Genomic DNA, 13862 nt, shown 5'->3' on the forward strand with positions numbered 1-13862 from the left:
TGGGGTGTGAAGGAGGCAGCCGGTCAATGATCCTCTCTCATCATTGATGTTCCTCTCTCTCTCCCTCTCCCTTCCTCTCTGAAATCAATAAAAATATATTTAAATCATAAAAAAAAAAAACCACACACACACAAATTCTCGCTAAAAACAAAAACAAGAAACTTAGGCTACTACACATAAAAATCCAGATTTCCAGCCCCATCACAGTTCACTCTTTAGAGGGGGAGTACATTTGTCAGTTTGCCACTGACCCTACCGCCCCCACTCCAGAGCCTCATGGCACTATCCTCACTTGGGTTGTTTTTCGTCCTCCCTGTCCACTTCCTCCCTGTCCCTTAAAGTTTGCAAACTCTAAAAAAAAATATTTCATTTGCAAGAGACAAAGAGAGGCCCAGAATACTCAAGTCATTTGGCCAAAGCCATGACTAATAACTAACCAGAGAGCAGACCCTGACTCCCAGCTGGTGCGGTGTCCACAGCATCACAGAGCCTCTCGTTCATGAGAACTCAAGCGCCCTGCGTGGCTCTGCCAGGAAAGGAACTGCAGGCTGAGTGAGAAAAGCTAACACCCTCTTCCTCTTCTCCACAGCCTAGGGAGTCAGAACGACCCAAGAATCTAGACCTTTCAAGAGCTCTCAGTTCAGGGGGACCAAGGACCACTCCGTCCGGTGTCCACTCAAAGGAGGAAGACGACTGTGATTACATGGGGGGCCCTAGAAAGATGAGACCCCTCTTTCTTGCCTGCAAACTCCGCTTACTGAGGCAATGGTGACCTCTGCCCACCACCTTGCCAGACTGGGCCACAAACCCACCCTGCCGTTTCCTCTGGCTGCCAAGAGAGAACAGCCTTCCCATCGCTTTGGGCCTCCATTCAAGGCCACGCAATGAGCTAAACTCTTTCTGCTTTCTCCCTAATATCGAGCAATCCTATCAAGTAGGCATTAGTGTCATTATTCCCTCCGTTGTAAGGTAAACAAAAGCTCATTAAAATGTAGTGATTAGCCCGAGGACTGCCTGACTCCCCAGCACTTAATACACCTACCTACCTACCACCCTTTCTAATTTCCTCCAGAGTTTTGCTATTGTGAGATAAAATCACCACAGAACAGCAGAAATTCTCCCCAAATGACCCTTAGGAATCCCTGAAACTCAGCAAAGAAATAGGGACATGGGCTTTGAGCTCGCAGTGGCCAGGAAAAGCCTCAGAGAATCTCGGCCACCCTGTGGCCTCTCAGAATCTTGTCATCCACCCGGAGAGCGGCTGGTAGTCAGTGTGCGTGCCCCTGCAGCGAGCCTGTGCTGCTTCCGACCAGCCTTTCCTTTCCAAAACCGTTCCTCTCCTGAAGATTTTGACGCAGTCTATGAAGGTCAAATTCAACAAAAACTATGCTCCGAGCTTGAAAACAAGGTCATCCTTTTGGTCTGCCCATGGCCCAGCAGCCAATGTGAAGGTGTGCCCTCTGCTTTCCACCTGCGGTGTGTTCTCTGAGGCTGCAGATCCACGTGGACCTCGTGCGCGCTGTGTAATGAGACTTGCAGGGACTCATCTTTCTTCTCACCGGGCTCAGCTGGACTACTATAAGGGACAATCCCTCAGGAGTGTGGAGGTGGGGGACTGTGCTTCACTTGGTATAGATGAGGTAAACCAAAGCTCATTAAAATGAAGTAATTTGCCCAAGGTCTGCCTGACTTGCACAGCTCTTTATAGAAACGCGGTGAGTTCAATAATGTCCCCCCCTAACCTCAGAATGTGACTGTATTTGGAAATAGGGTCTCTGCATGTGGAATTACATTAAGATGAGGTCATATGATTTAGGGTGGGCCTTAAGTTCTATGACTGATAAGAACAGGGGAGGTCACACAGACACACAGCCATACCATGATGGAGGCAGAAACAGAATAAAGCAGATACAAGGCAGAGGACAACACCAACGGCTGCTGGGAGCCATCAGATTCTGGAAGAGGCAAGGGCTCTCCTCTAGAGCCTTCAGAGGGAGCACAGCCCTGCTAACACCTTGACTTTGGACTTCCAGCCCCCAGAACTGGGGGAGTATACATTTTGGTTGTTGTAAGCCACTCGGTTTGTTGCAGCAGCCACAGGAAAAAAATATAGAAATGCTAATACTCTGAGAGAGCCCAGTTCTTTAAATACCACATGTGGACTGTTTTCTTCGATCATAAGGACTTAATGACCTTAGCCTCATATGAACAATGATCTGTGGGCAGAAACACTGGATCTGTCCTGGCTCCAGAACCTTAGGCAACCAAGCCTCTTTGATCTCTAGGCATTTCCATTTCCTCCTTTATACGTAGGGATAATAACTCTTTGCCCATCCTACTTAAGGTTTTTACAAGGCTAGAATGAAGCCACGTAGGTAAAAGAGGTGAGTAAGCTAACCTATTTTAACACTGCTGCACGTTTTTAATATTTTTATAAACTTCTAGGTCCTGGTAGCCAGAGGGCCCTGAGGTTTCAATCCAAGCTTTACCACTTACTAACTTCTAGACTTTGGGCAAGACCCTGATTTCCATTTTCCTTATAGAAAAGATGACAATAAAACCACCTCTTTCACAAGAGTGACATGGGGGGTGAACATATGGCACGTGTGAAGGTTTACCTCAATACCCTCTCATCTCTGCATTCCCCCAAGTGCCTGATACCTCACTTTGTATAAAATAAATATGTGTGTCACCAATAAGGTGCTCCAGCCCCACATTTACCCCTCATCCTAACCTCGCCAAGGAAGGACACACAATAGAAGATGATGCGAAAGTGGAGAAAGGAGCCAACACTTCCAGAACATGAAAAGATTAGGAGGACGTAGAGTACCCGTCCTCTTCCTTCTCTCCCACATGGTCTTTGGAGGAGGAGTGAAGAGATGTGACTAACGTAACGAGGAAAGCGAGGGGGTCGTGGAGACTGTGGGGACCCCGAGGAAGGATGGACATGGACTTCCAGCCTCTGGGCGCCACTTTGCTCTTCCCACTCTCAGGGCCTGTCACTCTTGCTCCAGGAGACCAGAGAAGAGCAGGGATCCGAGCTGCTTAGAGCCACTCTATGCTCCAGGCATGAAAGAGAAGGGAAGAGGTTCTCTGCTGCTTTGCCCTGGGCAGCCCTGTTCACCCGGCGGGAACAGAGGAGGAAACCGGGAGGACACACTGAACGAGGATAGAGTACTAGACAGTGAAAGAAGCACCGAACTGTGGAAGACTCCAACGGGAATGAAGAAAACCTTCACCTAACAGCGCTCAAGAGCCATGTACACAGCCTACAGGTGAGCAGGCCCATGGGTTAGCAGCAATGCCCTCCCTTTAGCTCTCTCTGCACGGGTTTACCAAAGTTCCTCAGAACAGCAAACCTAACAGGCAAAACTGCTTCCGTGACTGAACTGTACTCTGCGGGTCCAACATCACAAGTGCTGGACAGGTGCAGATTTCTCCTGTTAAATCACGGGAGCCCTGATGAATCTGGAGAAAGATCTGCCCCAGCACATGATGGCTATTATTGGGAGCCCCTGGAATGCAAGCATTTCCGACTGTAGGATACAGAAAATCAAACTTTTCCGCATACAAACCATGTTTATTATGCCACACGTCTGTCTAAATTGGTCAAAGATCTAGTTTTTTTGTGTGTGTTTTTTTCTAAATCATACAGTTTTCCATCTCCTCCTTCCAACCCTGCTCCCTTTCTTTTTCTAAAGGAGAAGAAAGGAGTTCTTTATTCAGCAAGTCAAGTACTGGTTGGCCAGTCAGTGCACGAGTTCAGTGATGCTTTTAAACTAAATGCTTTGGCAGGACAGGTTGGTGGCTGGCCTCGAGGGATTCCCCCAGGCCACCTCTTAAAGTAAGAAGTGCATCCCCTCAAGTCAGGACAAAGTTCCGACTTCCCTCCTCATATGCTTTCCCCTTCCTTCTATTTCTCGCTGTCAGCAACGCATTTTCCAATCCCACCACCTTCTGAATCAGCATTACCCAAAACACAACTGACCCGGAGCCCTTCCAGGAAGCACACAGCAGATGCTCCATAAACTTCCCCTTGAACTTGATTCAAACCCAGACTCTGTGCAACTTGTGGTCAGCCAAGGTGTAAGAAGAGGTAGGGGAACTGGGTCTAGAACGAACTTCTGGGAAAGCCCCTGTTGCCACTGGAATTGTCCCCCACCCAACCAGGCCATGTGCCAGGAAGAGGCGTGGACCCCTGCAGAAAGGAGAAGCAATCGTACGTACAGTGATTTTGCTGGCTTGGTTCAGAGCTTCAACCCAGTCCTTCAGATCTTTCTGGTCATTGGCTTGCAGAAAATACCTCTGAGAGAGCGCATTGATGACTGCGGAAGTCGTGGGGAAGAAGGGAGAAAAATCCAGGTCAGAACATATGCAACACCAAGACTCCACAAACTAAGGTGCTTGAAGTAGCGGGGTGGAGGATCCCCATGTGGAAAGGCACCTGCATGACTATTTGGGAAACAGCAGGCTGCAATGCTCCCTCTTTAAAAGCATGGATTATCACCCAGCTAGTGTGGCTCAGTGGTTGAGCACCAATCCATGAACCAGGAGTTCGACGTTTCCTTCCTGGTCAGGGCACATGCCTGAGTTGCAGGCTCAGTCTCCAGCAGGGGGTGTGCAGGAGGCAGCTGATTGATAGTTCTAACTCATCATTGATGTTTCTATCTCTCTCACCCCCTCTTCCTTCTCTCTGAAATCAATGAAAACATTTTTTTAAGTGTGGTTCACTCCACTGGCCTCCAAGAATGACACCTGACATTAGCAACAACCTTAACATGCTCTTGTGCGGTGAAGAGGCTGCTAGTCTGCCATCAACAAGACACACGCTTGAACTGCTTTTTAGAGGTGCCAACAGAATTACATTCATGATGACACATTTATAATTTTGGCCACAGGGCCCCTGTTTCCACTGGCACAACTTGCCTGGGTTAGCAGTATTGTCTGTGGTTGGAAAAGAGAACAAAGCTTGCCTGAAATCAAATCATCAACTCTGTGACCTTGACCTCATTTTCAACCTGTTCTTTCCTCTGAGCCCTCCATTAGGGTCAACAATTTACTTTTGGGTTCATAATTTTTTTTTAAATAGATCTGTTGACCACAACATCGGAGAGAGTCATTTTCAAGCTTAGCCATGATATAAAAAATACTGGAAGAATCAGAGCACCTAAGAAGCTTGAACCAACCTGAAGTTGGGAGAGAGGACAACTCAAGGGACCACTTTACTCTCCTAGCACCAAAAAGCCTGAACTATTGAAGGGGTGAGAATCATGGGACACAGAATTCATTATTTCATTCATTCATTCAATACCTACTATGTGCCATAACTACTCTACATGCTGAGCATACAGCAATGACAAAGCAGAGGAATACCCCCCCTTCATGAACTTACATTCAGAATCATGCTATATATACGAGAGAATACCTGCTAGCTCAGAAACTGTTAGCATTCGCTTGTAGCACTTAGTACAGTACTGAGAATACAGTGGGCGCCAAATAAATACCGATGATTCAGTGACTTGAGGCCTCCATGGATTGGCTCTGCTTCCTGTGTCACCCCAACACTGTCACTCTTTGGGCGATACTAAATGAGACCCCCCCCCAACAGAATACTCCTTCTTTTCTATGATCCCCCCAACTTTCCGAAGTCTCCACCTTTCCTGAGCACACCACTACTGAGCTCTGAATGGAGGGTTCTAGAAACTTCTAGTAGATACCTTGCACCTCGCCCTGTGGAGTCAGGAAAACTTGCAACGCCATTGAACGTCTGTTTTAGGGTGATGGATAACTTTGTGGTGAGACCCAGGAAAGCAGTATCATTTGAGAGCCAGGAAACATCGCTGTGACTGAAGTCACTCACACACACAGGGTGTAAGTCAAAGGTGGTCACAAGACCATCTCCATGCCAAAGAGGAAGTTGCTGTAGGAGTTTTCAAAAAACCCATCTTCTGGCTCAGTACTTACCAAAGCAAAATGGAGTCTTTGGTTTCTGCTTTGGAGTGGCTATGCTCACCTATATCAAATAAAAACATAAAAGAAACATAACTATGCTTCTAACAATATTTATAAAGCATTTCCCCCCAATTTTTTGCTGAAACTTTTCTCACAAAAAAACAAAACAAAACAAAACAAAACAAAAAAACCCACATATAAATATGTGAACACTTTGAAAATAATAATTACGTGGAAACCCTGTACTCACCATCCGGATTAAGAAATAGGACATTATCAGCCCCATTTCTCAGAAGTCCTTTGTATGCCCCTCCCTGATAGAGTTCCATTCCCACCCCTCAGAGATAACCACTATCTTGATGTCAGTGTTCATCTTGATTTTTGCAAAAACACTTTTAATAGCCATTGACTCCTGACGAAATTCTCTTGGGACCGCAAAACCTATACTGGCCCCACTCACACTAGCAAGATTCTACTCCTCTCTCAGCCACCATGCCACCTGCCTAAACAGTTTTCCAAACTGACAGTGGTTTTGCCACAAATACATGGATTTCAATTAGCGCTCCCAGAAAGATGAGGCAGCTGGACACACTGATAGATTTCCTCTCTATCTACCCCGACTGCTTAACCATGAAAGCACACACTTCTAACATGTCCCTAGAGGGGCCGATGGAATCAAAGAGCATAACTATGTATTTAAGAAAAGGGCCTAAGAAAGCAGAACTATTTCTATACTTCCTGCTGTTTGATTTCATCTTGCTTTTTCAATCCTACCCCTGGCATGTACGTTCCTGTGCTTGTGTCTATGTGAATCCCCCTCACTGAGCTTCAAATACACTGAACGGATAAAGGAAAGCAGCTCATGTTCCATCCCATGCCCACAAAGACTAGGTGACTGCCCTTGATGGAGGATGGACCTCCCTGAAGCAGGCCTCCACCACTGTACCTGCGTTTTCCAAGGGGCCAGCCACCTTCCTCCGAGAACTATTCCCATGTTGCCATAATCCTCCTGTGGACACCATCCCTTCATCCCCTTTCCAGCAAGGACATTCTCCTACTTGTTCATACAGAGGGCTCCAGGAGTGGTTCTTGCTTTAACAGAAGGCATGAAGCCAGAAACTAAGGGGGGAAAATCTCAAGTCAAAATTAAGGTCTCCCAGGTGCTAAGGGTCAGATAATGACGGACCCACCCCTCCGTCTGAATTCTCGCTATGGGCTCCAAGTTCTTTCTATAAACCTGCCCAGATTCCTTAACAACTAACATTAATCCTGTCCCCAATACTTCATATGGGAAGTGAGGTAGTGGCCTATCAAAGGAAAGACAGGCAGTTCAGCCTCAGCTCTGATGCCAGAGGACCACGGCTCAAACCCCAGCTGCAGAACAAGGTCTTGGAGCTCCGGTGCAGCTCTGCCCTGAGGCCCAGGGCAACCCCGCCCTACAAGGAGGCTCCTGGAGCCGGGGAAGGGAAGGGGTGGCCACCTCACAGAAATCTGTCAGTGACTCATTTTCTTGCTCTGTCCCTCTGTGTTCCTGCGGATCCTACTCGTGGTTCCTGTGTAACCCTGACCACCGTAGAACTGCCTTGGCTATCCTGACTGAAAGAACACATCTATTGTTTTATTTCATGGCATCCCTTCTACTTTCGGCTTTGGGATGGCAGGAGACTCCATCTTATTTGAAGACTCCTGCTCCCAGAACTGCCATTGGTCATTGACTAGAAAGAGCAACACTAGTGGGCACTTTTCATCCCGGCTGAGTGACAAACGGTCCACGTCGATGGCAATTGATGACCAACCTATACTGGGAAAATGTTACCCATGTGCTCATGATGGGAACTGACGCTTTCATTTGTTTGTTTTTGTTTTTATACCAGTACGTTCTCCAGTGTTCAGTCAGGGGTATGCACGCACATCTAGAATCTGCGTCATGCCTCGTGGCTTACCATAGGGCTATTTGGTAAAGCAGCTCCTTGCTGCATTCACAAGGCATCAGTTCTAGTTCTGCCCTTAATGGGCTGTTAAGCAAGGGTAAGAACCTCAATGTCTCTGATCAGCTTCCTGATTAGCAAAACCAGAGTGAAATTAGTGGTCCCCTTCTTATGGCAAAAGAGGAAAATGAGGATGGCAAAAAGAGAAAAATGAAATGATATATACCTGTGCTGTGCCCCTCAGAGAGAAGGGCCAAGATGAAGGGGATTGGGTCTCACTTAATATCAACAGGCCTCCCCCTGACATTCTGGTGACTGTGGAAGCAGAATCCATGGTCCCAGGGAATATATCTCCTCCCCCAACACCCCCGGATGTTGGGGATCAGGCCAGGTTGGGCAGCATCACTCAAACACAGTGAAGGAGCCGAAGGTCCTGAAGAAGTGTGGTTGACAGGCTGACTAGAGAAGGCAGCCAAGGGCAACTGTCTGCATGGCCCAAATGGCCTCCACTGAGTACCTGCACAACTGTGGTTGACTGGTGGGATCCTGGGTTATGCAAGCAGTGAGAGGAGTCGGGGATGTGAGGGGGGCATGAGCACAGGTCACCCGGAGAGTGACGCAGATGAGGCTGCTCCACAGTGACACACACTCTCGGGAACTTGTTCTTATCAGATTAAACATAGACCACAGGACCAGCCAGCTCATCGGTGGCAGCGTTCTGCTAGCCAGCCCCACCCTGCCTGGCCTTGGCCGGAAGTGGAGCTCGGGCCCCTCCGGCACAGCAGCAGCTGCAGAACAAGGTCTTGGAGCTCCGGTGCAGCTCTGCCCAGGGGCCTAGGGGAAACCTGCCCTACAAGGAGGCTCCTGGAGCCGGGGAAGGAAAGAAGCAGCCACCTACACAGAACAATGGGAGGGGCTCTAAGACGGATCTCTGAGCGAGTCAGGGGTTCCATGAGCCCTGAAATTACAGGCAAAATTTTGGTGTGTACACCCCATACATTCTTTACCTGGACAATGAGCCCACACTTTTCACATCAGACTCTCCAAAGGATCCATGATCCGCCCAGAAGTTAGGAATGAGGACCCCATAAAAAAAGTTAAGGGATATGAACTTTCTCTATGCTGAGATGGATTCCCCATGGTCCAATGAGGACCCAAGTGTTATAAATAATAAGTCTAGCGGCCATCTGCTGACAGGGGCTTCTCACATAGTCTTTCTTCAGGGAAGAACCCCAGACTAAGCTCTTGGCTTCCTGCTCTTTGCCCTGCTTACTTAAGCTATCTGAGGCAAATACTGTAAGAGAGTTCCTGGTTTTGTCTTTGGACCAACAGACTGAGACTGCCCCATCCAATCCAAACTATACAATTATACCCTCATTTGCATTTAAAATGACCAATCATAATCATAACTCCATTAACAACCAATCAGGATACTACTGAATGCCTATGAATTGGGACCACATGATTGGCACCAATCAGAAACATACAATTTGGATGCCTCGTTTACATACAACGGATCTAATTGGGAACCTGGTGGGGAACTTTCCCTATACACAATGGCACACTTAGTTTCTGCCAGAAGCCGCATCTCCCCAGCTTGCAAACCATTCACCTGAATGAAGTCTCTCCATGTTCTAATAGTCTTTTGGGGGATTTTGGTTGACGGGAACCACTATTCTGGAAAGGTCTTCCTTATAGTTACTGAGGGCAAGGCCCTGACAAAACAGGACACCAGCTGGGGCCAGGGCAGTGGGGCTGGCTGTGTAGAAGGGCCAAAGGCCAGCATCAATTATTTTCTTGTTTGCCCAAGAACTGGTTCTGCTGCGACTGATGCCCTGAAGGACATCAAGTCAAGAACTTTCATCTCTGTTGGCCTTTCTGAAGGACCCCATTTTCCCAACACTGGCCCTCAAGAAAGAGCACCCCTGAACAGCAACCACACATACACCACAAGGCAGGCCGACACTGTGGTTAACCCCCCCCCCCCCCCCCCCCCCCCCCGCCCTGCTCTGGTATGGCTCAGTGGATAGAGCGCCAGCCTGCGGACTGAAGGGTCCCAGGTTCGATTCCAGTCAAGGGCACATGCCCAGATTGTGGGCTCTATCCCCAGTAGGGGGTGTGCAGGAGGCAGCCGATCAATGATTCTCTCTCATCATTGATGTTTCTATCTTCCCCCCCTCCCCCGCCCACCTCTCTGAAATCAATAAAATCAATAAAACAAAAACAAAAAACCCTCCACTCTGGGAGGGAACATCTAGGGGTTAATACAAAATAACCTGGAAGGCTGAATGTGCTGCTGGTACCTCGCCTTAAGGTTTTTCGGGGAAGCTCCTGAATTCTGACATGGGATCGGGCGGGAGTTAAAGGCCCTCAGCTCTGTGTGACCTGACCCAGGGCGGCTGTGGGTTTTGTAAAAGGCCCACACAGCCCTGTCCCTCCCAGGAAAGGCTACAAGGCAGATCCATCCTTTCTATACGAGGCCACCTCCAAAGCTGAGAATTCTAAAAACCCTCATCTGAGCCACATTTATAAATTATGATTCAGCAAGAGACCGTAGTCATTCTTCTCCCATAAAAAAACCTTCCCAAACGCTCTCCAACAGGTAGCTTTTGGGGTTTCAGGAACACGGAACTCTCTTCCTCTAAAACACCTAGAGAAACATCCAGCAGGTCTGGACAAGGGAGGAGTGGCCCGAGTTGCTGTCCTGCCTGTCCGGAGGCAGCCGCTTTTCTTGCCACGGGCATGCACCAAGCTGAGCTCTCACAGGCCCTGCCCTCTGCCCCCAGGTCTTTATCTCCTCTCTCCCAAGGCTTAGACCCTGCACTGCAGTCGGCCTCTGCCCCCAGCTGTTTCTGCCAGACTCTCCTGCGGCCCCTGCAGCCGCCACTCACCTCCTGACAGGCTGAGAGGGAGGGCTGGACCCAAGGGCTACCAAAGCTTGTTACACAAAGAAGCCAGGAGCCAAAACCGGTTTGGCTCAGTGGATAGAGTGTTGGCCTGCGAACTGAAAGGTCCCAGGTTCAATTCCGGTCAGGGGCATGTACCTTGGTTGTGGACACATCCCCAGTAGGGGGTGTGCAAGAGAATCGTTGATTCTCTCTCAATGATGTTTCTAACTCTCTATTCCCTCTCTTCCTCTCTGTAAAATATATTTAATAGAAATTAAAAAAAAAAAAAGAGCCAGGAGCTATTCAGATGATGGCCCCCTCACCCCATCTCTACCCCCTGGAGGTGGAAGGACCTGGACAAGGAAACAGAGGTCCCCGGAGTCCTGAAGGGAGGGATGCGAGGGGAGAGCAGGACTTCCGGGACCTTTGTACTGGCTGGGCGCCACCTGGCTCTCCTCGCTGAACAAAGAGTTCCTCTTTCTGGTGAGGCTCTAAATCCCTGACCTTTTTTATCACTGCTGCTCCGTGGGTCAGCCTTGGGGCCTTCTCCAGGGAGGGGCTGCCAAAAGAAGCTGAGTTCAGCAGCTACATGTGGGCATCATCAACCAGCTCCCTCCGCCAAGCCCTTCCATGCATCTCAGCACCTAAGAGGGGCTGCTTCACCCTGTCTGCACAAACTAGACCAGGGGTGGCCTGCCAGCCCGCCTGCCAGACTCTACAGCAGTGACCTGGTACCCCTGAGTACCTTCTCCGTGTATCTCAGCCTTCCCGCTGAGGTATCCCGTCCAGGTGATGGATAAAAATCCAGTGCAGTCCCCACTCTTTCGGAGCTGCTCCTGCTTAATGACACCCTCTGGGAGAATCCTTTACAGTCCCTGGGGGTTTTGTTGTTGTTTTCGTGTTCCTCCTTGTCCCAATTACAAAAAGGGTCATGTCCCACTCCCACCCCCACCACCGATACCGCCTTGGCTGGAGCTGAGAGCAGCGAGGACTGATGCGTCCCAGGAGAAAGAGGCTGCAAGGCTCCCCTCCAAGAAGCTGCTGACCACACTCCACCCACTCCCGGTCAGCAGAGGGCTTCCCCAGGCAGTGCTGGTGAAGGGGGAGCTGCCCCTGCGACACCCCCAAATGTTAACCCCCGAAGAACATGACACTTCCTTTTGTTTAGATACTAAACCTACTTACAGAACGTGAATCCCCAGAGCTCCAGGCCAACATTACCTTCGAGATGTAGGTCAGCTGCAAAGATCCAACAGCTCCTGCCCCAATTGCCAGGTTCTGAAACGAAATATGTTTTTCATTTTAAGAAGGATGCCCCGTGAGGCCACGGGAACAGCGCCGAGAGGCGGGAGACCACGCTTCCCGTTCTGTTGATGCCACGTACAGGCTTTGCAACCTTGAGCAAGTCACTTTCCCATTCTGTCGCTCCCTTTCCTCCCCTGCAAAACAGTGGTCATTCTTGCCTCTATATGTGTGCATTAACATTACCCAGGGCTAACGTATCACAGAGAGGTGTTAAAGTGTGGGTTCCACCATTAGACTATGAGGAAGTTCCTCTAATCTTCAGTTTTCCCTTCTGATAACCACGCTTACCTCACGAGGCAGTTGTGAGACTGAGTAAGTAAATGTAAGAGCACTTGGCCCCTAGATGACTCTCGGCAAGTGTGAGCTACTGTATTTTTTCTGTCCTGACTAACCTGATCCCCTTGTTGGCTTGGTCCTGTTTTATGCCACTTCAAAGTCTTCTCGTAATAAGTCGGGTACAGATTCACACAATACAGAAATCAAAGATACAGCTGGCCAGTCTATTTCACAGGACCGTTAATGTCCACACACTATAAAAGCCCAAAGTCAACAGACTACTCAAACAGCAAGAAACTCACTGGCACCTTGGGTGGCCATGTGTAACTTGGCAATCGCTTTGGCTTTCTAATTTCTCCATTGTCAGAAATGAAGCGATGATACAGGGATGACAGGGTAGCAGAGAGATGGCTAAGACATCACACCTGTGGAGTTCCTAATCTGTAACTTGGAAAACCCCTCCCCCATGGGCCTGAGAACCTGTCCATCACCTCTTAAACTGTTCCCATAAGCCGTAAAGAATAACCCTGAAGCCCCCACTACTTGGGTCACGGCAAAGTGATAAGCACAGGTGGCTCTTGGGTAATGGGAATTTAGTAAATTTCCTAAAGGGTTAACAGTGAAATGACCTGTCCTTCCGGGAGATGGCCCTTAAGAAACAGGCCCTTTAATAAGAGGGGAGAGTCCTTCTAGGCCCAATGATCTAAATTAACACACATCGCTAGAAGCAAATGTAACGTGAAATATCCTATTCATGAGAAAACGGACGGGAATCACACCATGCTAAGAGGCTTCTCGGAGCCTTCGGATTTCAGAGTAAGAAATCTAGGAAGAATGTCTTCCTTCCGACTCCCTTTTGTAAATAAGACCGTAAGTCTCAAAGCTGCCTTTCAGAAGCCAAAGTAGCATTTCAACTGTGACTTCATTTTGTTTTATTTTTTAGGAAAGAGAGAGGTCTTACCGCCCCTAAATCAAGAGTCCAAATGGAACCCCAGCACCCAGATGACTACCCCAGAGGGGAACATAAACCACTCCAGGCAGACACTCAGCTCCTCGGGGACTGAGGCGTCCAAAAGCAGGCCCAGGTCTGCGTGGCCCCCAGAGCCACATGGAGCCATCGGCCTCTCCTGGACGCTGAGCACCTCCTCCACCGCCAGCCCCTCATCTTGTTCCTGAAAAAGTGACTTGTGAGGGAAGGGCTTTGTCCAAGGCAACATAATTGGTGGCACAGCCCGAACCACAGCGCAGGTCTCCTGACTTCACCCCGATGCCCTGATAGAAGCAACACTGTAATTTTAAAAAAGCTTGAGCTGTTGGAATTCTAGCTTTAGGACATTAGTGCAGCGGGACTGTATGCAATCATGAGCCCGGCTGAATAGCTTGTTGGGAGAGTGACGTGAAAATACATAGAGAGCTGAGCCATGGCGGTTCCTATCTCTGACCCGCATGCTAATTACAAGGTGCAGATGCCAAGTCTCAGGGCTGGTCTTGCACAACTCAGTCTTCTGGCTCC

General features: G+C 48.9%; 1 protein-coding gene across 6 annotated transcripts in view; it reads right to left on the reverse strand.

Annotated features, from left to right (window-relative positions):
* The window catches only part of PLEKHA2 (pleckstrin homology domain containing A2), a 74517-nt gene that overhangs the window by 20459 nt on the left and 40196 nt on the right, over positions 1–13862 (reverse strand). For all 6 annotated transcript variants that reach the window (XM_036456246.2, XM_045588863.1, XM_045588861.1 and 3 more), the window contains 3 exons: positions 11990–12046; positions 5965–6013; positions 4228–4325 (listed from right to left, as the gene is read on the reverse strand). In XM_036456246.2, the coding sequence (XP_036312139.1) occupies positions 4228–4325; positions 5965–6013; positions 11990–12046 (204 nt within the window). The remainder of the gene's footprint in view (positions 1–4227; positions 4326–5964; positions 6014–11989; positions 12047–13862) is intronic.

Source organism: Pipistrellus kuhlii, unplaced genomic scaffold, assembly GCF_014108245.1.
Source record: "Pipistrellus kuhlii isolate mPipKuh1 unplaced genomic scaffold, mPipKuh1.p scaffold_m20_p_3, whole genome shotgun sequence".
Classification (NCBI taxonomy): domain Eukaryota; kingdom Metazoa; phylum Chordata; class Mammalia; order Chiroptera; family Vespertilionidae; genus Pipistrellus; species Pipistrellus kuhlii.